Raw genomic sequence first — 27,327 nt, forward strand, 5'->3', positions numbered from 1 at the left:
GTGATCATTAAACGTTCGAATTTGAAATTAATAATCTTTGTTTGGGATCAGTGGTTTAAAGTTTTGTTTCGTTACAATGTGTGACGTATTATCAAGTCTTACGTTTATTATCTAGACTACCTACTAGATATGGTATCGTTGCTCTGGCGCTAGCTGTGCTCGTGGTGTGTGCGTGGTGACAGCGAGCCAGGGCCGGACTCCACGCTCGAGTCACCCGCATACACTTCCGAGAATCCTCCACCGCTGCCTCCGCCACCAGCACTGCCCCCTGTGTTTGCTATAATATTTAACATTTATTTATTATTGGCACTATCGTGACAATATTTAAAATGCAAATGCGATAAATGTTACTAAATATGGCAAAATAAATTAAGACATAAAGAAATATTGCGTCAAATTATGGCAACAAAGTTTTTAAATTTCTAGCAGATTTGGGATAACAGTTAAATGTCACTTTAGAGATGATAAAATAACTTCAATTATGTCGTATTATTAGATCCTAAGTATTTTTTGTTGTTATTTTATAGCTTTTTTAATTAAAAACATGCCAAAGATTAAAGTAGCTTCTACTTTACGCTAGTACTTAATACGGAAAATATTTTTTTGAATTGAGAAACAAAAACTGCGTCAAGTTATGATATTTGAATTCGCAGGAACGCCGCATTTCATTTAAGATGACCATTATTTTTAAGTGAGTCATTCATTATTAAATGTTTAATTCCATTCCAGGCTTAAGTCTTTTAAATTAAAGTCTTTAACTGCCAGGTAACGAACATTTATTTGAATATAAATTGAAATTGCTATTAAAATTTATTTTATTTAAATGAGGAACAATAACGTTAAAGTGACATTTCTGAAGAAGGCATAGATTAAATTACAACCAATGTTTTTGTTACTGTATTTTTGCAAAATATTTCTGAATCTTCTATCTTTATCTAGAACAGGGATCCCCAAACTATTTTGCACAAGTGACCCCCTTTTCCAAAATGAACCGTTTCCACAGACCCTCGTGGCCAAATTATCTACTTTTAAGATCAATTATTGTTATTATTTTTCATTCTGACATAGGTGAATAGAAGACGACAGAGTGAGAATTAGCAATGTATTAAGTTCAATATCAACCCCAGGGGGTCGATATCGACCCCTTTGGGAATCCTTGATCCAGAACATGTACATATCATCAGTAGCTCTATAGGTAACTGACCGTGGTGTGGCAGAGGCACGCAGTAGGAGGTACCAGCGCAATGCCTCGGGCGCACTTTCTCGTAGCGGCTCAGCTGCTGCAACTCGCATTCCGAATGGTGCTTCTCTACTGCAAATACCATTCACTTTACCTAACTGCCATACTCAGAATACCTTAGATTTATTATTACATACACTAAGTAACTGTTAACTCTGAGTGCGATATTCGGACATGACAAATCTATAAATACAAACACCCATAAATATTCCAAAGTAGGAAAGTGATAAAACCTTGGTCAGTAGTCTAAACGAAAAGAAACATTGCAAATTCCAAGAGAGCAATGTAAATTAAAATTTCACTTTGATACTCCTCTGTTTAAAAAAAAAAAACAACATTACAAATATTTTGATAATTTATTAATTTGTCATGTTTTAGTCGCATTCGATAATTACAAATTATTTTGTTAGCCTTTATTAGGATGATTGTTGCAGTAGGATAATTTTAAAATACTACTCTCTCAGTCGGTCTACTCACAGAGTTCTTTCAACGCTGAAACTTTCACATTTTCAAATTCAAGATTAATGCCTCAACTAAATGAAAACATGCAAATTTCACGAGAAATTCGCAGTTAGTTACCATCTGTTTGGAAAATTTTACACACTTTGCATTTATACCTGACATAGTTTATAAATTTTACGAACAGAGAAATTAAAAATGTATTCTAACTACGTATATCATTAGACATTTTTTTTATATTGTGACACACGAAGGAAAAGAAGAGGTAAAAGAACGATGCAAAAAAATGGAATTTTTTCTCCGATTTAATAGTTTGAAAGTTGTTAATGTTCATTCGATTCGGATTCTTCCATGTCCTCAGAGCTCACGTAGTACGTAAATAACGCACTGACATTAAACGAAGACATGACTTACCTTCCCTATCTCGGTGTCTCTGCGGATGCTTCCTGCATGGCCGGTGTGGCGGCGCGTCGTTGTCGCGGTGACCAAACGTGCGAAACTGCAGCGTGTGGTCCAACGTCGCAGCAGTCGCCTCTCCGCCTACAGCGAACGTCGCATACGGACTTATCTCGTACACATCTGACAACAAGATTCTGTTTGAACAAAACGTAGTTGATAAATTTTCAAAGGCTGAAAATTTACTTGACTTAATATTGCGATCAAATAGATGGCGTCTATAAATAAACTTTAAATAAGTTACGTTCATATGAACGTTAATATTAAAATAACAATTTTTTTACTAATTCTCTCGAGTTAAATATTAGGTCCTTACATATGAAATTGGCGTTTTTCGTACTGGCCACTTTAATCACGAATTTCTCCTCTTTGGTAAGGAATTCCAAATTCAAATTTGTACAGCTATAGACTCATGTATTTGTGGTTCGATGACCGTCATTCATTTGTTTTTTTTCTTCTGTTTTTTTCTGTTTGTGTCACTCATTTTACAAAATGGAAAACTTAAAATATCGCATTATTTACGAGTACGAGTTCCACCGTGGCACTAGTGCTGCGGAAACGACTCGAAGGGTGATTGATGTGTATGGCGGTCGTGTTGCAAAAGAAAACACAGTTCGTTTTTGGTTCCAACGTTTTCGTTCTGGAAATTTCGATCTGCAGAACAAGCCCCGTGAACGGCCTGAGACTCAAGTTGATAATGAAGAGTTGAAGGCTATTGTGGAAGCGGATCCATCGCAAACCACGTCCGAGTTAGCTGCAGACTGCGATGTTAGTGATAAAACTGTTTTAATTCACTTGAAGCAAATTGGGAAGATTAAAAAGCTTGAAAGGTGGGTACCTCACGAATTGACTGAAGCAAACCGGCAAACGCGCGTCGACTGTTGCGTTACATTACTAAACCGGCACAATAATGAAGGTATTTTAAACCGAATCATTACCTGTGATGAAAAATGGGTTCTTTACGATAATCGGAAGCGCTCAGCGCAATGGTTGGATCTTGGCCAGCCAGCCAAATCCTGCCCCAAGCGAAAATTAACCCCAAAAAAGTTACTTTTAAGCGTTTGGTGGACTAGTGCTGGTATTGTTCATTACAGTTTTTTCAAATCTGGCCAGACTATTACGGCTGATGTCTATTGTCAGCAATTGCAAACCATGATGGAAAAGCTAGCGGCTAAACAACCTAGGCTGGTCAATCGCTCCACGCCACTGCTGCTTCACGACAACGCTAGACCACACACTGCGCAACAGACGGCTACTAAATTAGAAGAGCTTCAATTGGAAAGTCTAAGACATCCTCCGTACTCCCCGGACCTTGCTCCAACAGATTACCATTTTTTTCGAGATTTGGATAACTTCTTGCAAGGGAAAAAATTCAACTCCGATGGGGCAGTCCAAATCGCCTTCAAAGATTTTATTGATTCCCGTCCGACTGGTTTTTTTAGTAAAGGGATCAATGAACTACCTATGAGATGGCAAAAGTGCATAGAAAATAATGGTTCATACTTTGATTAATTAAATATATTATATTAAAAAATATTCGACTTTTTGTTCCTCCCATACAAAACGCCAATTTCATATGTAAGGACCTAATATTTGAAGAAAGGTTCAGTAATCATACCTGAGGCCGGTGACAGTTTATCGTGTTTGTAGTCGTGCTGGCAGTTCCTGATATTCTGCTGCTCTGGGCAGACAGATTTGTCAGTGCTGGCTACCGAGTGACTGCAGCGCCTCACCTCCTCGTCTACAGGCCCGCCGCACGGCCACAGAGTACTTTGTAACAATTGATCACGTTACAATCACCATAGTATCTGAATATAAAAAATCTGAAATCCGAAATCTCCGCTTACTCTTCTGGATCCGTGAGTCATGTTTGTGTGAAAAATCGCTTTCTTTACTTAAAACCGAAAAGATTATGTGAATAAGTCGTTGCTCCCTAATCTGTAAGATCCATCAAGCGCTCAACAATCCATTACGTTAATTTACTTAAGTGTTGTGAAAGTTTTCGAAATTACATCCCGTTGCCGTATAAAATCAGTATTAAAAGTTATTCTAAAACAAACTTTTAATAGACCTGTATTTTCGTAAGACAAAAATGTAAACTGAGTTGTGGCTTTATTAAAGAGACACTGCGGGTATGTACTTACCTTCGTTTAGCTAACAACACTAACAGCAAAGCGGCGACCGCAAGCGCCGCGAGTGCTGCAAACGCCAGCGACACAGCGCCCAGCACCCGCTCCGTGTCCGCCGAACCGCCCGCCGCCGGCGCCGACCCACCTTCCGATTGAAACGCCACTGGTCGACGTAGCCTCTCTAAACACAGAGTGTTATGATGTAATAGAACTCAATTAGAATTCTAATTTACCAGTAGGTAAAATGTCATTCAAACTTTATGGCGGTTCGCAATTTTGAACGAGAGGCTGGCTACGCTATACAAAATTTTAGGGGATAAAGCTTGTCCCTGCACATGCTTTCAAATCTTAGTTTACTCATCTGACCAACGAACCGCGAAGACATATATGAAAAAAAATAAGCTGGTGTGCTTTTCACATAATACTAGGTGCTGTGTAGAAAAACCACTAATTAGAGTTCATCGAAGAACTTTTAACAATGTTAAAGATAGCAGGATGTAAAGTAATTGGTTAAAAGCTGTCGTCTTTATTGCATAAGATGTCAATTATTTTATAATGAGCCCATTAGTGCCCATTAGATAATATAAAAGCTTCATTATTAGATCCCTAATCAGAGTAATGTAATCAAAGACAGAAAATCATTTTACATTTAATAATGTTTGGGCACATAATTCAAGTAAGAGTGTCGGTGGTGCAGTAATTAATTGCTTGACCAGATCGGACCGAAAACTACACGTCCAGGTTCGGTACCGCCACGTATCAATGTTTACAATTTTCAAATTTCATATGTTCATTTACGCGACATTCTTACGATGAAGAAAAATGAGAATGCAACCAACATACATCAGCGGAGAAATTCAAAGATATGAAGTCAATCGACCCGCTCCGTAACGGCCAGCGTGGTTGACTATGTCCTTGTCACACCTAACTTGGGTAGACTCCGAGCTCCTCGGTGAGGACATAAATAAGCTGACGACGACGACATAGTTCAAGGAAGTACGGTATAAAAATAATATGCTATGAGTTTTCAAAAGATAAAGTAAAATGATGAATTGATGTTCATCGATTCTATCGCTGTCTTGTAAAAAAGTGTTTATAAATTTTTAAAACAGGAAATACATATTTTATTGTAGAGTGGAAAAAAAATCTTGAGATTTCATTCCAATTTTCGCTCTATTGTTTGAAAAAATAAATTCATTCACAAAAATAAAACAAGATGTTTTTCCTTCAGTCGAGCTTATGCGAAGAACAAACGATATAATATCTAGAAAAGATTTCTTTGTTTCAGAAAAGTTATTCAGTCTGACAGTGTTCGAAAGAATTATTACATTTCAAAATTGAAACAAAATTCTACGGATCTTTAAATAAAATTTTAAAATTTCCTCCGAAACATGGAAATTGGAAGAAAATCTATTTAACGGATTGTAATTGTAACAAATAAAGCAGACTTAATTGATGAAAGCATATCTGAATTAAAACATCGTATCAAACAATAAACAATTACGTTGTCATTACTATACCTTTTTCTCTTTCACTAAAACTTTTTGTCTAGAAGCCAAAATCTATTTAGAGAAGAATAATAAATAAACATGAGCACTTACCACCAGAGTGTGTTGTAGTCGCTGCGTATATTACAGCTTGGTGACGTGCAGATTCTGTAGCCGTCCACAAGCGTAGAGCATACCATGTCCCTGTAGCTAGGTCATTGATCACCACCTAATTATAATCAAGTACTTAAATATAAAGCTATTTACAGAACAAGTAAACATAGGATATTCCTATACTATCAGGTAATGAGCTACCGTTATTTCTTATTCTCTAGTCCTTTCTACTTAATGTCAGGTAAATTTTATTTATCATCTTCTACGGTAAATGACTTGAAATATATTGTTCGTTGTACTTACTTCACGATGGTGATGTAAAGATGTTAGATCTGCGTCCCTCCAGATGGCGGTGTTAGTGGCGTCAGCACGTCGCCACTGCAAGCGCACGAGGCGCGCCCCGCAGCGGACTGCCCGTCTTGCGTCCAGCGCTAGAGAGCTGCTGTTGCTCCACACAGCTGCCTCGGCGCCTTGCTCACTCTCTTCTTTCACTTCTCCCCCGCCTTCCCATACTAATACTACAATATTGTTAACATATTAAACCGACGAATGTCTAAATATACAAAGCATGTTCAAAGTTATGAAGCCGATTGCCATTCGAGTATTTTTTGGACCCTTCTCTATGCATACACGCAATTAGAAATTTGTAATATTTATTAGGTAAAAATTTTTGTGCATCAATAAGTATTCATTTATATGCATATGTATGCTCAATGCACTAAAATTGGTTTAAATTATGGATCTGTGCGTGCGTAATTTCTTAAGTGTTGAAATTTACCTGGAGGTTTCGTCCGGACCAGTAGTGGTGCGGAGGAAGGCGAAGGTCCGGCCCTGGAGTGAGCTACCGCTCGCACGGAGTATGTAGCCCCACAGGCCAGCGCGCGTAGCACCGCGCTTGCAGCCTCACCGCCCGCCTCCAGCCGTCTCTCCTCCTCTCCTCCGCCACGCAAGCTCACAGACTCAATACCATCTCCAGACTCATCGCGGACACGCATCCACCATATTGTATAACCTTAATTAAAAAAGACTTACTAAGTAATTACGTACTCAAATCACTTTTACTCATAAGGCGGTAAAAGAAAACAATCCGTTTTTATACTTCATAATTGTATACTTTTATGAAGAAAAATGTTATTTCTTAAGTAGTACAACAAACAATTAATCAAAATCTCTTAAAAGATACCATGTGGCGGTGCGGCGGGATGATGAGTAGTACGCCAAGTAAGTTTGGCCTCCTTGTGCGCGGCGTGGTCCAAGACAAGCGCGGGTGCGGACGGCGGCGACGCGCACTCTATGCGGTACGTTACTTCCTCCGAACCGAAAGCGTTGCGAGCCGCGCACGTGTAGTTACCACTTGTAGATGCATCAACTTCTGTTCAAATATAATTTCTATTGCGACATGTCACGATGTACCATTAAATGTCAAGTCTCGTAAAGTATAAAGTAAGATTCTTCTTTATTTAATCCTTATTATGTACGGGTTATAATACTTACAATATAATTCCTAACTATTTTAAATTTTTGTTACAATCTGTATTAAAATCAACATACACTTTCTAAATAAGTTCAACATAGTTATTCAGAAAGGTTAAAATATAGTAGTTTAATGTATAAAAGTAAATGGATGGTAAAATAAAGATTACCACTTCCATATCATTGTAATAAAATGATGTTCAAAATGCATACCGTGTATCGATAGGTGTCCGTGCGGTGTGAGATGTGTCCTAGGATCGTGCGTGACAGGCCTGTCGCCACGCAGCCAGCGAGCGCGAGGTGCGGGCTCACCACGCCAAGCGCACGCCAGTTTTAATGAATTGCCGCATTTTACTCTTGCCCATACACCAAATGACAACAGTCTCACTGTTGCTATAACAACAATTGATAAGATTTACTAAATCTAATTTTCAAATGTTTTATTATTTTGTGTTAACGATTTATGCATTAAAATAATAATCGAAGTTGCAACGATAAAATAAACTTTATTATACTTTATAATTATGGTTCAGTGCTCTCAATACTTTTTACCATTTGAAAATTTTATAATTTAATTTCTTATCAACCTTCGCTTTTTATTGCAAAACTTTTTGTAATTACTCCAAGGAAATTTTAAACTGCAAAACTTTCTCAATGATTTAATGTACTTTAGTTCCAACAATGAAAAAATATAATTCACGATCTTTTAAATACCCAGTGCTCTTAATTAATATGTAGGCCGGTGTCACGTAGCCAAAAATATTTCTCATACAAAAAAAATAATTCACCGTGATAATACTCGTACGCACTAGGGGGGTTGTAAGTTTCACAAAAATGTGAATTATAAGACTTACCTCTAGATGTAGTAGTTGCTGGCTGAGGGGCAGATGGCTCTCCCTCACCGGCTACTGAATGGGCTGCAACCCAAGCTTCATACGTAGCTCCTTCAGACAATGATCTCAATTCAGTTGCTCCACCTAAACCAACCGATGATTCTCCTTCTTCTGGTTGAACGGTTGTAGTTTGTGGAGGTCTTTCTCTATAGAATCATTTTAAAATTTTCGTTTCAGTCGTAAAAAGTTTAAAAATAAAGAGTTATGATGAGAAGAGTATATAATTTTCCAATTACCTGCCAAGTTCTCGGTAAAATACTGTGTAATATAATATTGGTCCGTTCGGTCGACTTGGAGGCAACCAACTAACTGCTAGAGATGATACAGACGTCGCGACTACTTTTACAGCAGCTGGAGGACCAGGTACTGAAATAAAACCCAAGACAATCATTTTCTCATTATTATCTTCTCTAGGTAGAAATAGAAATTGGATGTGATAAAATCTCTTTAAAGGTAGACTAACCATCTTGGTGTGTGGTACAATGTATAGGATGAGCGGGCACACCGTCTCCTGCTGCGGTATACGCTAATGCTTGTATCGTGTAGTTCATATGCGGTCTAAGCGCGAGCAGTAACGTTTCAACGCCCGCTACTCGCTTTACTTCCGCCCCCGCCACTGCGCTTGGACCACCGCCGCCGCGCACCTCCCATTCCAGCCAATCTGCCGCTGCCGACAAACAACTGCCATCACTCAGCTTAGAATATACTAACAACTTACTACGAACACATCGAGAGTTTCAACAAAGCCATTCGAAAATAAGAATATTTTGTTGATTTTTCCTAGTATTCTGATTTAAACATTGGATTGAATTGGAATGTTTTTTTATGATCAGATATGGGTGAAAAAATGTAATCCATTTGGCAAGGCTTTTTTTTTGTTATACACATGCTTTGGCAGTGAAATGTAATGGTAACAAATTTACAAAAGCATTTAAAATCCAACAAATCCTCAAAATATAAAACATGATGTGATTTAAAACAATATTGCTGCAAACAGCAAAGTAGTATAAAATCTTAATTTCTCTATATGGTACTGATTAATTTGATAATAAAATAAACTCACTATGTTCGGGTCGATAAAGTAACTTGTACCCGAGCAGTGCGCCGTGGTGCGCGTGCGCAGGCGGCGGCGACCACTCCACTTTCAGGCTCTGAGGCGACACGGCACGACAGCGTACCGCACGGGGACCCTCCGTAGGCACTATAGAAAAAACTATGTTTTAGGAAATAAATCAGTAAAATTTCGTGACTTACTAACGTTAAAAATTATCAATTCTAGTTGAAACATAGCAAACAATTAGTTTTCCATGACCAGGCGGACCTTGAAAAACATCGTTTCATTCCTCTCATACTCATTGAAATAACTGTTATACTATGTTTTTGCGTGTTTATTTCGATAGTGGAAGCTACATTTAATAAAAGTTTCGAGTCGATCGTCTTTAATAATGATTATTATCATCGCGTCGTGAACGTGTAATAAGTAACTAGAGAGTATGTGTGGTGTCCCTCTGTATAAGGCATCTGTTATTGTTGTCGGGTTGTACTAGGATAAACTTACCACTCTCTTGTGTCAAAGTGTTAACAGGAGCAGTGGCGGGTCCGGCGCCCGCACTGTTGAATGCTCTAACGCTTATGGAGTATCTGTTTCAATAAAATAAGTCTAAATAATTTCGCAAACTTCGTTTTTATATTAATCTTAAACATTTTATTTAACAAAGGGTCGAGATCCGAAAACCAAATAGCAATTAAGGCAATTAATATCGATTCTCATTAATAGCAGGCCTTTTTGATCGTCATTTCATTTTACCCGAACTTCTAACTTAGTAAATTAACATATTTGAAAATGAAAATAAAGTTTTGAGAATAACAAATTTTACTTTATTTTAGCCTCGCATTTCCAGACTGTCATTTAAACGCAAAATTACCAGCGGTACGATGTTGGCTGTTAAATATTCAACTTGATTACATTTTTAGATAGGTCTAAACAGAATAGTTACTTAAAATAGTATCTACTTCAAATTTAATTTGGACCAAAGAGCGTATTACTCACCTCGTGTAGTGTTCTAAACCTTCGATAGTGTATTTATTGATTTGACCTCGGACCGTTGCGAACTCCATTCCAACATTAGCGCCGCTGGACAGAGAGCCATCCGCTGACGGCCACCACCACACCGTGTAGCCGAGGAGTTCGCCATTCCACGCTGATGTGGGAGGCGCCTAAACACAGTAATTTTCTACTAGCAAGTTGATGATGTACTTTACATGTGTTACATATATGAAGGTGCCGATATTATAATATCGTTTAGTAACAAATTAAGGGTAATTTATTGTTTGTAAAAATTTTTTTCTTTGAAACTTCAATGTACCTGCCATGCCAATTCAACAGTAGCAGGTCTTGGCGCAGACGCACGGAGACTGATCGGAGCACGAGCAGGCGGTTCGTGTAGCGTTAGCGCAAGTAGGGCCCTAGTGTGGCTCGAAGCGAACTGCGCTGTTACTGTCCTAGCTCGTACTAGATAAGCTGTGGCAGGCTCTAGCCCTGATATAGTAGCACCTTCTAACCTGTAAATTGCAATAAATGAAACGAAACCGAACAAGGACGTCCATTATAGTTTTGTCTATGTTTTGACTTGATTTTCTTTTCTGATTTTGAATTCTAGATATTTTTTTTGGAGAAAAAAGTTTATTTGAACAGACTTACTCGGTATAAGTATCTACCGAATGAGCAGAAACAGACACATTATGTGTGTCGGCGTCTCTCCAAGAATCGGGGCTGGTTGAATCGTGCTTCCTGTACTGTACGACATAGCCTAGAACGGGCGAATTGCCGTCGTACGGTCTACGCCATTGTAGACGGACAGAACGAGACGTCGTTTCTAGTACGCGGAAATTTGCAGGAGGTTCTGGGGGTTCTGAAAAAAAAGACCAACTTAAAAAATCAAAAAAGTCATGTCGCATTTTTGGCAATAAAAAGGTTCATTGTTTATTTATAATGTCCTTGAATTTAAAAAAGAATAAATCTTGATATAAATTTACCCGATAAACGAATAACTAAGAATGAAACTATAGTCATTTTATACCTTGAACACCAAGATGTACGAAATGGTCAGACCGGCCATACGGATTGGAAGCTTGACATCGATATACACCAGAATCTCGCCTGTCAGCTCGCTCTAACACCAATTCACTTCTTAAGCCTTCAGCACTACGAGTTTCCGAAATACTCATTCTAAAATAAAATAAACGGTTAATATTCAAAGTTTAATTACTTCAAAGTTTCTTTGAAAATAGATAACTTCCACATATAAATCCATCATCACCCAATTAAACTGTCTTGAAAGCTTTATTTAGAAATGAGTCGCAGGTTTTCAATTTCTCACTTGTATTTGGCTAAATAAAACTTCACATCTAAATTCATTCGAATGAGTTAAAAAACTCAAGATGATAAACAAGTGAACAACAGAAAGCTCCATTCGATTCATACCTGTAATCAGAGTTAGGAAGTGCCCGTCCTGAAGTACTCCAAGTCATAGAGAGTGGGTTATCACCGCGCGCCACGCAAGCCAACCTTACCGTATCTCCGAGTTTAGCTGTCACATTCACTGACGGAGTTTCGAATCGTGCTGGTTCTAAAACATAATTTTCCCATTAACTCCAGGTCTTGATATACGCCGTAGAATCGATAGTTCGTACGTCGTAGTAGTCGTAGACCTACATCTACGTCGTAGATGTTTATTAAGGCCTACGCCTTTCTACAACATAGCTACAAATTCGCTTGCTGTACTCATTCATGGAAGGAATTTAAAAACGATTGTTAGGTAACAATTATATTAAAGTTATTTACCGTTTACGTGTATGGTGAGGGTTTTCGATAGCGGTGGTGCAACCCCATTATCCGCTCTACAGCGATATTTTCCCGAATGTTCGGCTCTCGCAGATTCTAATCTTAATGAACCATTATTAAGCACAACCGGATCGGATACTCCACCCAGCGTGGTTTCTGCACTACCTTATAAAGAAACAATGGTATTAAGAAATCACGTGAGTGACTTACACGTCATCAGTAGATTTAGAGTCACACCCAGAGTTGTTTTTAGATACTAAGACAGTCCCTTGGAGATGATTTAATATAGTAGGTTGAATCTACAATGAGTTACTGCTTATAAAATACATCACAAGAAAGAAAACCGAAAATTCTGTCGAGTACATCGATCTATGCTGATTATAATCAAATATTTACTACACTTAACGTAATTTGATAGGCACTAAGAATGTGTGTGTAATGGATAATGAAATTTTCTTGTAATCTTTACCAGAAAACTTAGTCCAATATATGATAGGAGAAGGATGTCCTCTGGCCTCACAGCTGATAGTTAGTGATCCATTGAGTAACACTGCAGCGTCAGATGGCTCCATTTGCCAGTACGGAGGAACTGTATGAATAAATAAAAAAATACTATAACATGAGTTACGTTGATACGGAATATTTAAAACAGAGCTATTATTTAATAAAACATCCTCAAGTTTTTAAAATCAAAGCGCAAATGCTAATTATTTGTAGTATGTTAAGTATTATTTTTTAAAAGGTTAATTAGTCGCTAAGTAAGCTTAAAACGTTAATGTCTAACATCAATACAATCTTGAAAGTTTGTTCAAAATTTAGCACGCGGTATCAAAATATGCACACAAACTAAACTAGGGAAGCTGAAATCGATAAAAACAAATATACCTTTAATAGCTAATTCTGCGGAAGTGTTTGCTTTGCCAGCGGTATTAGTAACAACACAAGTGTATATTCCACTGTGAGCGGCTGTCAAACTTTTGAATAAAAGCATACTGTAAAATTCAGCGCCACGCTCGTCGACCTAAAACAAAATACCAGAAATTAGAAGATTTTCATTTAAAAGGTTTGTTTAAAATTACTAACATAGATTTGAAATTATCACGTTGAAGTATATTCGGTCTAGAAACATTTTTGCATGTCCACCGCTATTTAATGCATTTGGCACAAATTTAACCGATCTGAAGATCGTAAGTAAGATCGAATATCGATTCTTACAGTCAGTAAAATATTTTTTATACAAATTTCAAAGATAGAACAGTGGTTACAGTTGTTAATTTTATTAGGTTCACCTGCAGCACACTGGAAATGGGCATTTGATCTTTCAGCCATGAGAAATAGACGGGCATGTCACCAGAGGTAACGGTACAGGTGAGCTGCGAGCGGTCGCCTGACCTCAGGCCCGGCGGAAACACAATGGGCGACAGCACCGGCGGCGATACCACTGACACTTGCACCTAAACAGATTGTATTCTATAAATAAACACTTAGAGAAATGTCACACGGCGTCGCATTGGTGGGATTTTTACAGTGTGTCACACGTTCAGATACGGCGACGTAGCTGATGCTCAGTCTACCACGCGGACGTTACGTCTGCGTCATCGCCGACTGATAGCGTGTGTGGTATCAATCTTATACCTTATTTCTATCGAGTTTTTAGTCGCCTCAGAATAAACTGATGTTTTTGGTATACTTTCTGTCTCAATAGAAAACGTCAATAAGGACCTATCTCTGTAACTTAACTATGTAATCTTATCTTCCTTAATGTCAAAATAATAAAACATCAAACCTCCCGCCTGGCTAATTCCCCTCCGGGTGTCAACACTGAGCAAATCCATCCACCTTTGTCTCGATTCCGGTCTACGTTTGTGATTGTCAGCTGACCATCCACCTGATGGTATCTAGGGTCTGTTCCGGCACCACCTTCCCATTTTACTGAACTGAAACAAGTATACTACTGTCACGTCTCATTGGGTATTTATTTTTGAGTTTATTTTTTAATAGAACTTTGTAGTGACGTGACTTGGATGAAAGTTCCTATGTAGGTTATCTTTCTATATGAAGTCAAGATAAAGTTATTTTATTTTATACGTCATAAATTACAAGTATAATAACGAAATCTAAACCATGTATTTACATAACAGTTATATAAATATTTTCATATTAAATTATACCAAAAAATATTTGTAAGTTGGAAGAAAGATATATAAATAAATAAGTATCGTAACAGTGTACTTACTCTATTGGGAATCCATAATATGGGCACCAAATAGTTATGTCTGAACCCGCAACAGCCTTAACGGGATTCATGGCGCGTATATACGGAGGCCCTGAATGAAGTCATTTACCTTTTTTAATAGAAAAACAGCGAAGAAGATTTCTTATAAGCAAAATACACGAAGTAAATCTCTAACATTTCGTGCGATTTTACACCATTTTTGTGTTATAACCCATGTAGATGAAGGTATATATTATTCAGTTGAAGGAATACGCGTATAATTTGATTTTCAGATGGAAACAGTGACAATGTTGATCTATTACTTAATAGTAATAAAGATAGGCCTTTTGTTATTTTATTCATTTTATTTATTGTATAATATTTTATACTTTGTTATTTATTGTAGTTCTACGTCCGCATCTCACTACTCAACACTCTACTCGAGCTAGTTTTATCTTCAAAGCCCTTACCAAGAATACGGTTCTATAATAAGCTGATGTGATGATTTTTCTTTTCATCTTTTTCTGAATGTCACTTACTTTTTTTCCATACAAATTATAAATCCCTTTCTTTCCAAATAAATATTTTTAACCTCTAATAATTTATCCTAAATCTTACCATATACATTGAGTCTTGCCGCATGTGCTACGGAGCCATGTGAGTTAGTTGCTCTACATTCATAACGACCGCCATGCTCAACCCTTGCGCTGCTGAGTGACAGTGTGGATAGGATGTAATTGTTGGTGGACCCGATACCAGTCGGACCATTCTCACGGCCTTCCGTGATCGCTGCACTGTTGGTTATTCAGGTTATTAAAAATATGTATTTTAAAATGCGTTTTTTTTCAACTACAAAAAACTATAGGTATATCCAGTTGTTCATAAATAGTTAACACTATTTAGTGTTAATAAGGGCGTTACAGTGTAATAATAGCTCAACTATAGACCTAGTATTTGTTGAAAAGAAAGTCTGACGTACCCATGATGAGGTGGTATGAGTTGACCATCTAGAGTCCATCTAAACCTAGGCGGAGGTTCACCAACAGCTGAGCATTTCAAAGCGACCTGAGCTCCAGGCTGAACGGCCTGTTCAATAAAGGTGTAAACTAATTCGGGTCGCGAATCTGTACAAAGGAATGGAACGTTAGCGTAAGAAAAATATAAATTGCTTTAATAAATCAAAGAAGGTTTTCTCACCCGAGGACCGCTTTAAGCGCTTTCGCTTCAGCGACCTAAAGCCGGCAGCTTTCTTCACTAATGAGCACCACATAACTGAAAATTTTAAAAGGGAATAGCAACTTTAACATTTCCAACAATCTCTTGCAACATTCAAAAGGGAATGCCAGACTTTGTGGTTATAAACAAAGGAACTGTTTTTGTTTTAAAAAAATGACAACGTAGTTAAAAGTGTCCAGGAACTGCTTTACCAACGGAACAACTCGTATACAATAACATGATACTCTCAGAACGCGACGAAACCATCTTGTTACGTTCATAGCAAAAAACAATCTGCAACTATGTTTTTTATAGTCTCATTAAATATTATTTTCAAAGGAAAATGTGAAAGATGAGACAGTATGTTTAACTACGAATGTTATGCAAGATACAGAACAAAATTCTCGATTATTTCTATTTTATACAGTTCGGTCGTATCGGTGGCCAAATTTTTCGAGGCGATTTCGGAACAAGCTGGAGTGGTTACTTCACCAAAAGGAAACTTTCTAAATTGGAATAGTTCACAGGATATTTCCCGCTCTGGCATCCATCTTTGTGGAGGGTCGTTCCCCGCGGTCGGGGGGAGAATATTTGTTGTATTTTTTCGTTTCGCTGAGATCAAAGCTCGTTCCACGAAAGATCTATTGTATTGTAAATTTAGATCTTATAATTAAAACAGCATAAAATATATTTTAAAGCTGTTTAGTGATGTTCTTATGTCTTACAGGCACTGTCCGAACGGAATTTAAAAAAAATAAGGTGGATCTTTTATCAGCGAAGTTGATTTATAAGGGTGCTTAGAATCTGGAATGTTTCTTTAAGATAATCGTATGTTCGTTTTGCTGGGCCTGAACGTCTGTACATTTTAGGTACTGCCTACCACATTTGACCAAGTAAATACTGTTTGAGTAAATATCATTTTAAGTATAAAGAGTGTTCTTTCCTGTAGTAACAATGATAATTACTTTAATTTATTGATCGCAGTTGTATTTTATATCTGAATATAATGGAAACAATATTGCGGCAAGTTCTATGTTAATATGTTTTGTTGTGTTAGATTTATTGTTCGTAAAAGCTGCTTCAATAAATTTAATATGATCGTTCAAAGGATGCTTTTATTGCGAGTTTTGCTCGAATGACTTTTTTATATTGCTTTACCCTCTACTTCGTGTTTTATAGTTGTTGCAGATATATTTAAAATAAAAAAACGAATAGTATGTTTATTTATGGTTTGAAGATAAATGAAAAAAAAAAATTAAGAAACCCCATGTGAATATAAGAAATTGTTTGTAGTGCTGTTTTTGTGAACGGTATGACAAAAGAAAACATTATTTCGAGTGTAAAAACATATTTTTGTTTCAATTATAAATTAAAAGGCTAATTTTAATTAAGGAATTTCCAAATTAATTCATTGATTTTCAATTAATATAATTAATGTCTTTCAATTATAGAATGTTCAGTGTAAAGCGGCGAAGGGACCATTGATTTATAAGTGAAATGGTACGACCCTACCAACTTAAGATTCTGTGTAGGAACAAATCATTATTTCATAAAAATAATATACCCAATTTTATAAAAATATTTTCTTATTTGATGAATGTAACATGAAATTTTCATTACTCTAGTTTTTTACTCAAATTTTGCAGAGTTTAAAAGACAACTTGAAAGTCTGGCATTATCTTTTACCTAAGAAATAAAAAATATAAGTTTGCCTTATTTTAGAACGTAAGTTTCAGCTGTTGAATTATCAATTGTACACAAAGTGACGCTAACAATTCGAAAGTTATTACAAGAGTTTACAAACAAACAAATTTGAAGTCGTAAAATGTCGTTGTAACGCTCCTTGAATAATACAAAACTTTGATAATGAGTCTCGTCCGCAAACGACTTCAAACTGAAAGATTCCGATTTTTTTCAACCACTTCCAAAGGTTTTGATTAAGGCTCACCACTTCCATTAGTGTCTGCGAAGTCCGGACAGTCTGCGGCTTTAATTAGAAATTCCGGATCGCTGTGAAAAGTTCCACTGTACAGAACGGGTCGAGAACAACTGCCGTATCAAAGATCTGCGGCCAATTGATTGCCCCTGTTTCGAACTTTAAGAGCTCCATTCCATAGACGAGTTCGTAGCGAAGACAAAGAAAAATGTATCGAAGTCAACTATTCGCAGTTTGCTTAACGAGGATATTTACGATAGTAGTGTATAACAAATATATAGTATAATATAGGTCATTTGTTACTACGTTTGTTGATGGGATATCATTTGAACAGTGCCTTGCGTTGACAAGTTATACTACCTTCTAGCAAATTAGGGTCCTACAATTTCCTACCTATTACTTCGTGTACCGTGTCTGGAGATTTCTATAAAAAGATTTAGTTATCGCAGCAATGAAAAATAGGAGTTTTTTGTTGTTTATTTTTTAAATTCAATTCAAACTTAGGCTTATATTCACCAATTAACAGATTAATGACTACATACAATGTATGGCATAATTCTTGTGTAATAGAAGATCCTAAACAAGATCATGGTAGTCCAAATATCGCACAATCCATAAATGATGCGTCTCAAATTGATATCTTCTCTAACAAATTGTCTAGATTTAAAAATATCTTCGAGATGTTATGATTTGATTTTAGTTGTTCCTCTTTTTTATTACATAATTAGCTTCATCACATAAATGTTACTAATTTTGTTTATATAAAGTTTTGGTGTTTCCGTTTGTTGCTTTATTATACGTGTATGATGTGTACACCTATAATTTGGATAAATTATTATTCAGTTTTTAATTTGCTTTTGTTATATTAGTTATTGTGCATGTGTTATAATTTACCTGTTGTTGTATCTAAATAAATAAATTTAGAACTTTGCCTTTAAATGCCTTATCTCAAGAACTGTTTATTACCACCCCTTTAAATATTAAACCATAACGAGCACATGTACAATACAGTTTGCGCTAAGAAAGAGTAATAAGAAATTTCTCGCTACAATTCGCTAGCAGCAGAACGGAGGCTTTATTTTTCTCTCTGAGTGAGTACGGAATTTATGAGCGAACCCAAAGCAATAAAATACCTTGTGAGAAAATGAAGGAGCAAATCGCAATATATTTGTTCCTTCGTGGGCTAAGAGAAGCCCATTTTGGCCATTTGTGCAATATACTAATATTGTATGTAGAAATAAGTATAATATTAATATAGAAAGGTGGGAAGGTAAAGTGCTGTAGTACGGATAACATGTGTTCGTTTAACTGGCGGTCGTAATGGGCCCGTCTGTGTATTATTCCGCTCCAGATGATCGTAATAACGCCCGAATTGAATTTTTCTGAGTGTGTTGTCTTTTATTACTTTACATAGGTGTATATTGTGGTGTATTGTCTTTCTTTGTTTCTTCGTAGTTGATGTTAGTTATAACGGGCAATGTGTATTATACGATAAGGGTTGATAAAAATTAATAAACAATTAGAAGAGTATAATGTACCGATGTAAATTCTTATGCTTCTGCTTTCTGTGAAAAATTTCATATTTTGATCGTTCGCTTATTTAATTTTTTCTAGATTCATTTGGTGTAAAACCTGTCATATTAATTTGAAAACTTTTATTAGATTGGTGACAGTGTATCTTGGATAAAATATGAACACTCGAAGAATTTCCACCAGACAGATTAAGTCGTGCAAGAAAGTTACGAAGGCAAATTGAGAATTGTGAAATATAGCTTCCATTTCTTAAGAGCGGATTTCCTGTACGGAATAACTAACCATTATATTTATTATCCTTCCCGTTATGAACTCTGAGACATTTTTCAGAGTGCAGACTTGTTGGGCTGTTTGCAGTTTTTAACGGTCCATATTTTTAACGCGTTTACGCGAAAACCTTTTTACACGGAACGTTTATTACTCTTTATGTGGGAGGGTTTGCGTTACAGGAGATTTATTAACAGATTTTATTTCGTTTTAATTAAAATACGTAGCTAGTAGTATATTAATAAAAATAATCTGAAATCAAAAATGATAAACAGTTCGGTGTGAAATATCTGAACAAAACATCTTGATATCTCTATTTTTTCAAAGCATAAGAATGGGATGACTATGTTTTAGTACAGTCAGCTACATAATATACATAAGTATACATTAACAAATTTCCAGACATTTGTATACATCCTAGGTTTCAAAAATATATACGAACGTATCCGTCATTAGTATGTATTCCTATTCGGAAGTATATTAACGGTTATATGTATACATATCTATTTTTATTAATAGTACCATTAAATATAACGATGTCGTTTCGAAGTTACTTCAAAGCAAGATTGTATAGAGACAGGAGTGGAGTATTGAAAGTATACATACCTTTGTCACTTTGAGCGGAACAATCGGAAGCATCGACACGGAACAGAAAGCAGTCGTACGACCTGTCGAACAAAATTACGTTTTATTCGAAGCGACATGAATACCCGCTTAGATCTATGTATATAAAGGTGTGATTCCACTGATGAAGTGTGACAAGATAAGCATTTCACCTGTTAATAAGATTTGTAAGATTAGTATAATGTTTCAGTACAACTCAAACTTGTATCTTTCATACAAAAACTCATCAGTTTCAATGCATTTGATAATGTTCCAAAGATATTAAACTTTCTTTAACGAAAGATTGATTTAAAAAACAAATTAACTGTTTTGGTCCTTAGCAAGTTTATATTCCTCTTCATTTTAATGGAATTAAACCTTAAGCGGGGTAAAAATGTTTTACGTTAAAAATAAAGAGATGTAATTTAAAAGCATTTGTTTTGATGTTCTACAAATTTAATAGCTGTAGCTCGGGAAAAGGCCTAACAATTACACCCCTCAGGCGTATGAATAACAAAGTTGTTTCATTTATCTCGAACTTATTTTCATGTTTTAAACATTTGCTGATGAATAATAACGTTAATTGCTAAAATAATTTAAGTAAGAAATATTTTAACTTAGACATTAGTAAGTAGTAATTCCTAGTTAAAAATTAACGTGTATTTTCTTTCATTCTCTCAGAAAAACTGAAATAATTGCATGCATATTTTTGTGCAGGAATTTTTGGCAATAGATTTATTGTTAAATGTTTATTTAATACTTAAAACAAATAGGAATCTGTATAACTAACTTACGTCCTTAATAATTAGCCTAAGTGTTCTTGTGGACTATGATCTATATCTATGGGAAATTGCATCGAGAGCCGTTGAGCCGTTCTGGAGATACCTTCTAATAAACACTCATCTATCCATACATCCAAACATTCACATTTATTATATTATATTATTAACATTGAAAAGGTGTCTAGCAAAATAGATTATATAAACATATCGACGCTGGAAAGCATAAACGCTGTAACCCTTGAAATCGGGAATATGTTTTTCACACGTTAATAATTTCAACCATTATCAAACAATAATGATTTTAAAATATTTTAGGTTAGCACAAACTACACAACATTGCTAAATACCGCATGCTTGGAGGCGTATCAGCTCACGAGTTATGATTTTTTGGCTCTCCTGTAAAGTTCATACTTTCGGGGTTACAGCATTTCAATATATATTTCGTTTACGCTTTCCAGCGTCGATATATAGTAGATGGAAAAATGCCCGGCGCTTGCTTTCATGTGGTCTGTTGATAAAGTACTCATTGCTAAAGCAATGTCCAGTTAACTTATTATGCAGTCTCGGATTCTATAGCCGCATACTTCAACAACAATCTACCAAGCGTTTGTAACAACGTTACTCGACTTAATAAAAGTCCAGCTTTTATAAGCATGGTTATATATAAAAGATTGTATAAAAATATTTCATATAGTTTCAGAATTTTCAATAGGGGGCGCTCTACTCGCGCGAGCCATGCTTCAGTTTTTATAATGGCGCATTCTTCAAACTTCTTTTACAGCGGGATCCACTTGAGAAGTATACCTTTGCGATGAATAATAAAATGCTTTGATTTAAAAATAGAACAAATTGCACCGTTATTTCTTTATGAAAAATATTTGTATAACGTTTTCAGTGCAATTTACATCCAATCTGTTCGGTCTTACATTTAAAAAAAAAGTAAAGACGAGTAAAATTTTAACGTTAAGTTAATGCTGCTAAGGTTAATAATTAGAAAGTAAGTAATAAACACAACTTGTTTGACTTAACCGAGGGAAATTATGACCCGTATGACATCAAAATTGGTCAATCTATTTTCGTACTGTAATGATGTAATATAAGATATAACATCTCATCTTGAGATATCAAAGGAAAAGATGGATAAAAGTGAACATACAACGTAATATGAAAACGTAATTAAAAGTCGTAATTACCAGTGTTATCTTTCCCGCATAAACAACTCGAATTGATAACAAGAAATTAGCCGAATGAGCGAAAATGTCTAGTAAATAAAACAAAGTCTCAGATTAAGTGAAATAACAGACGTAAGCTGTTTGTTAATGCGAAAAGTTCGGCGTTGGAACACTTAAACATCGCGAAGTTTGAAATGTAGATACAGGCGACGGCGACGGAGCAGGCGAAGTTGAACTTTTATCGTCTTATAAATTCGAGGTGACGATACTTGAATAATAGCATCACAAAATACACTTTCTAACTGACAATTACGTAAGTTGTTTTTCTAATTATCTTCTTTTACATTTAAGTTAAATCTATTGATTGATTTGGATCGTTCCTCTCTAGCTATCCCACCTTGTCTGGTAGTTTTCTCATATTTTGCCAGCTCTTAGCTTCGCGCGATTAGTGGGCCAAAGCGGGATGCAAGGAAGAGGGCACGACTACCACCTTGGCCTGCCAAAGTATTTATAAAAATTAAATTTACATTGTCTAGTTGTCTGTCATATGAAATCGCTTATTTTTTTCTCTTCATACATTATAAATAAATATATAAATAAATATATAAATAAATATTAAAAGGCGGTACTTACGTTGAAATATTTATATTTTCCTTTCTTTGAACTGCACTAAAAGTATGCACACATGTGCTACTTTTAATGTTTTTCTTCCATTACGTATGATTTGAAACGTGCGCAAAGGGTTGAATAAATCAACAGAAGCGAGCAAAGGAAAGACTCGGTGTTTTTTTAATGGCACGTCTGTACGTTTTTAAGTGATGTTTTAATACTATAAATTGGGAGTCATTGTATAAATTGAAATATATTTGGAAATGTCAGTTGAAATACGTTATGTTTTACATGACATAGAGTTTTAAAAATAACGTATTCGCTTTACTACTTAATTGTCATTCTCACAGTAATCAAGTGCGTTAGTGTAGATTAGTTTTTGAATGTAATAAGGTGAGTGCAAGAATTAAGTTATTCTACAAAACTATTGACATCATGCAAGTCTAAAATTACAATCTTGCTGCAAAATGAAACGTCAGTATACAACAGGTGCCTTTCAGGCAGTAGGTATACGTAACATCTACAGGGTGAGAGGCGAAATTAAACTAAGAAGTGGGTCAAAGTCGAGCCGGGGTCGTCGCCCCGCCGGCGTCGAGTCTAAAGTAATTACGTAACGGGGTCGTCTGCACCCCTTATGAGGGGTACGGTATATGTACCGCAAATTGTGACCTACGATATCATACAAACTATTTTCAACTCATTCGGCACTGTCAAAAGTTTCCTCAATACCAGTCTGAAGACTACGAAAATTTTGTAGCGGATAAATAGCTAATAGTTCCCGAAATAAAGGACTTGCAGATGCGCTACAATAACTTTTTTGAACATATAGACAGTGTAAGAGTTTAAGAAAGGATTTTATTTTAAGCTTAAAATTTTCAAGGAAAATTGCATTAAAATTTCATCTTTATGATCATCATCATCTCCCTGGCCTTTTCCCACTCACGTGGGGTCGGCAGACCAGGTTTTATAAACCTTAAAGTTTTGGCTTAATTTTTTACGGCCGGCCACCTGCCTGTCGCTAACCCTACTTGAGATGATCATCTTTATGATGTATTCACTTATTTTGTATAGATAAAAGTATGATGTTAAATATCTAACTCATGAGAGAAATTTTGTGGCAGTTAAAAATACCTTTACTTGAAGTTAGTAAAACTTTGTTTAAACTAAGAGAAAACTGTGAGTAATGCTTTACTTACCCTACGTTTAACTGGAACGACTTTTCTATTGGAATGTTTTTCAAAGCGATTCCTTTCCGCTTGGACTTCTCTGTGATAAGACCTAAAAAGAAAGAAGTACTTTAGAAAATATGTTACCAAGTCTGAGCTAAGAAGTTACTGGAAGGGTAGTTTTTTTTTACATATGTATTTATGTAGTATATGTGTATATAGTATGCACTTCTGACGATAAGGTGTATCATATAATATATCTGTCATCTTAAATTCATTCTTTCAACGTCTCTTAACCTCCTAAGCGTGCCTTTCTCAACTTTAATGAAAATATGATTTATCATGCCACACTTATACAATTATAAAATCTACTTGTAGTTACTTTAAAAATATTTTATGTTTTATTTTACGTTAAGCCGACAGATAAACGTACTAATGGATGTAATAAACGCAGTTGCGTTGCGTAATTAAATTTAGTAGCGTAAATTTTTGACGCGTGCCTCAAACGAAGCGTCATTTTAGCGCTGCACGCTGGATAGATAGCATTTATATTTTTGGGCGTGCGCAATAAAATCAATACTGTGAACTTTCCAGCAGTGCACTGACCCAGTCCCGCACTATACGAATAAGGCCATACGATATTTAAACAATTTGCGCTGCGAAATAAAAACCGCCCGTCTGTTACAGTACTGCCGACAATAAAAACCAATGATTCGGAACAGAATAATATTATATACACGAACAACAATTTTATTAAAGTACGTATTTCAATAATAGATTATACTTTTTGTAATGTACAAAGTGTTCCTATCCTCTTTTTGCTATCTATCCTAGTGCATTAAACTGTTACTGGATAAAGACCATTAACTAGCTAACTAGTGTCCTTACTGCATACGAAAGTATTTTGAAGTTTCTGGAATTTGATGTACACTTTTGAAACGCTCGCTTCTACATCGCTTTTACAATATGTCACTTCGTATCCACTCCAACTTCATATTGTGGTTTTATCGTCTATTCACGCATACGTTTCGCAGTCGCAGTTTAATCGTAGCATTTAAAAAAATAAAAAAGGATTTTTCTGAATGCGCATATTTCGCTGCGAGCCGTCGTCCCGCGTGGGGTCTAGACAAAGCGCTGTAAAATTACAGTCTTCCTTTTAAATGCGAGAATGAATCGCAATGTCTCGTCCCCTCAAAGCATTGCAATGCCGAGCAATGCGACTTTGTGCTCTCTCTGTTCTCGACTTCACAACGGGAGAGACTAGGAACGTACGCTTGTTCAAGACAACGTTGATATGATGTTTAAAAAGCGAGCATTATAAAGTATGGCCAGTTAACAAGGTATAATGTAACTGAGTGACTTAACGTAGTTTCATATAAAATATACAAAGTGAAGGGAAAAGTATAGACCAAACTGTATTAAATAATGACTTCAAATTTCCTCCACATTAATACAGTCTCTGAGGTAAAATTAAACTTAATCGTTGCGAAAACGTTAGCTTTAACGCAAGCTCGCAGCGGAATCAGTGTAAGGAGGACCACGTGATCTGAATTCTTGGCACCTTTTTACATTCTCTTACTATTCGGATTTTTATCAACTAAAAAAGATAAAGAAAATCTCTGTTCTATCAGTAAAACAGTACTCTGAATGTACTGAATGTACTGAATGTACTGAATGGATGAAACAGAATAGAATGCAATGACATTTTTTAATAAAATTCCGCTCTGTCGGTCAAACAGCATAACTTTATCCTTTACAATTTGGTACGGTCTATACGTGGAAATTTTAAAAATGCAGACAGAACGCTTTGAATGCGGTCGTCTTTCCATTCTGCGAGTGTTGCCGCAAGACAAAACCTGCGGGAATTACACTCTTGTGCTTCAAATACGAGCTCGAGAGAGCAATATGTTCGCCTTTGACAGCCGGAGAAACTCATAAACGGGATGGAAACGAAAATTTTGTTCTTGTACGAGGAATACAAATGTAATAACAATAAACGAATTGTTTCGAGCACGCAAGATGATACGTTCGAAATATCAGATACATCAGTAGTAATAATAAAACTGGTCAAAATAAATAAAAAGTTCTATTCTCGTGACTTCATAAGTACAAAACTATGTTTGGTAAAAAATTTACACCTTGTTTTCAATTACTAGTAACTAATTAGATCTCTAACTCAGCTTACATATTTCTTATCCACAGCCATTCAGTTTATAAGTAATTTAGAAAGATGTTTTTACGTAAATCAGCATCTCGTTATTCTATAAACTGCCTTCCCAACTAAAGCAACCACAATTTATCAGCGAGTCGAACAATAGAAAACGTGCAAACGTCTCGGGTTTTCATCTGGAATTTTCTACATAACCAGGGGAGCGGGCAATGGAGACTAAGTGACGCTAAATTGTTGCCTCCCAACCTTCGACGCCCACCATTGTATTTGATGCCGGACAAACAGAATGTTTTATTAGCCCACATTACCGCCTAATGGAACGAATTAGGCTGGTAATTTGTCGTATTTTTCCACCGAGATAAATGTTATACTGTTATTTTCCCCTTACGTACGAATAACAACGGTTATTTATTCTACCCAAACATATTACTTCTTTACATTTTTCGTTACTCGTTCCGCGTGCGAAAAAATAATGAGATTTCGGTGTTTGTTACACGTGTTCCATTGTGTTCGTAATCGTTAGCTATTTAAAATGTTGTTCAACATTTTATCAACACAGAATAAAACGTTTTTTTAAATAAACAACGCGATACTTAAATTATATTATTTCGTAATTTTTCTTTCTCTTTTTAATTACTACTAGATTTATTCCTTTGGTTCAAACAGTCATTTAGTGTTTAAACTACAGTGGGTATTTACATAAGTGGTTTTACGATTTACAGTGGGTTTCTGAGATCAAAATATCTTTATTAAATATATCGTCATCGCCTTAGTCGTTATCCATGACAAAAAGTAGATAACAATATTTTTAAACGGAGACTTTGGTCCTAGAAGGCTAAGGTAAAACTTTAAAACATGCGGTCAAAAGTGGTCTTGTCATTTATTTATCTAAACATAAAGCCCAAGATACAGCGCGCTAGAGGCGCCCTCTCTAATACCACGGGAAAATAGGACATTAAGAAAGTAAGTTAACGCCCTGTCGCTAGTAATGTAAAAATATTATTGACTGGAACTCTACTTTATGCCACCTGCTTCCAGTTATTCCCGTAAACCTAACATTGTAAAACCACTCCTTAATTTATGCATACAAATTTAACCCTTACGCATAAGTTACTAAGCTCATTTCGCTTTAGCAAAATTAATATTTATTTCTGTGGAAATTTTTCAGTATTAACCACCGAGTCCGGGTACTTACTCATATTTTGAGTTGCGCCAACAACTTGGGTGACTTTAATGGTAGAACTTGAGCTGTAAATAAGAAAAGTTTAAGTGAGTATTTAAAAATTATGTACTGTAGCATTACATTGTGAAATATTGTACAAACATAAATGTGGAAGAATTTTTACTAAGCAAGGTAAACGACTAGATGCTAACAAATTTGATAAAATACAATAAATTTTCCTTTGAATTATTATAGTAGAAATCTTTTTTACGAGCTAATCATATTTTTTATTTTAGAAAATTAACTTAAAATTCAAACTTAAATTGTTCAAATGTTACCTTTTCAATTCTTTGTTTTCTTGTCCATTTAACATTCTTTTACAAATGCACATCACATGTGATC

At 35.8% G+C, this 27,327-nt stretch overlaps 1 protein-coding gene across 1 annotated transcript; it reads right to left on the reverse strand.

The window, feature by feature from the left end:
* Nucleotides 1–27,327, reverse strand: LOC106721466 (Down syndrome cell adhesion molecule-like protein Dscam2). The gene is made up of 33 exons (XM_045681899.1): nucleotides 27,264–27,327; nucleotides 26,959–27,011; nucleotides 23,624–23,705; nucleotides 19,868–19,929; nucleotides 15,508–15,582; nucleotides 15,290–15,434; nucleotides 14,929–15,104; nucleotides 14,332–14,422; nucleotides 13,882–14,032; nucleotides 13,385–13,549; nucleotides 12,981–13,116; nucleotides 12,565–12,684; nucleotides 12,096–12,260; nucleotides 11,736–11,880; nucleotides 11,332–11,480; nucleotides 10,953–11,163; nucleotides 10,618–10,813; nucleotides 10,302–10,468; nucleotides 9,810–9,892; nucleotides 9,315–9,452; nucleotides 8,715–8,918; nucleotides 8,488–8,617; nucleotides 8,213–8,397; nucleotides 7,572–7,751; nucleotides 7,069–7,257; nucleotides 6,664–6,897; nucleotides 6,189–6,403; nucleotides 5,886–6,000; nucleotides 4,300–4,465; nucleotides 3,774–3,925; nucleotides 2,114–2,278; nucleotides 1,205–1,312; nucleotides 1–277 (listed from the first exon to the last, which is right to left on the reverse strand). The coding sequence occupies exons 1-33, from the start codon at nucleotides 27,314–27,316 to the stop codon at nucleotides 150–152; spliced, it is 4,734 nt and encodes a 1,577-aa protein (XP_045537855.1). The 5' UTR covers nucleotides 27,317–27,327; the 3' UTR covers nucleotides 1–149.

The sequence above is a fragment of the Papilio machaon genome, chromosome 17 (genome assembly GCF_912999745.1).
Source record: "Papilio machaon chromosome 17, ilPapMach1.1, whole genome shotgun sequence".
Classification (NCBI taxonomy): Eukaryota; Metazoa; Arthropoda; class Insecta; order Lepidoptera; family Papilionidae; genus Papilio; species Papilio machaon.

Excerpts from the sequence above, each read along its gene's own strand:
- LOC106721466 (XM_045681899.1), bottom strand. The coding sequence starts at position 27,316 with ATGTGCATTTGTAAAAGAATGTTAAATGGACAAGAAAACAAAGAATTG. Across the intron at positions 15,105-15,289 it reads CTCATACCACCTCATCATGG|TGCAGCGATCACGGAAGGCC; the intron begins GTACGTCAGACT and ends AATAACCAACAG. Across the intron at positions 9,453-9,809 it reads CACTTTGACACAAGAGAGTG|TGCCTACGGAGGGTCCCCGT; the intron begins GTAAGTTTATCC and ends TTTTTTCTATAG.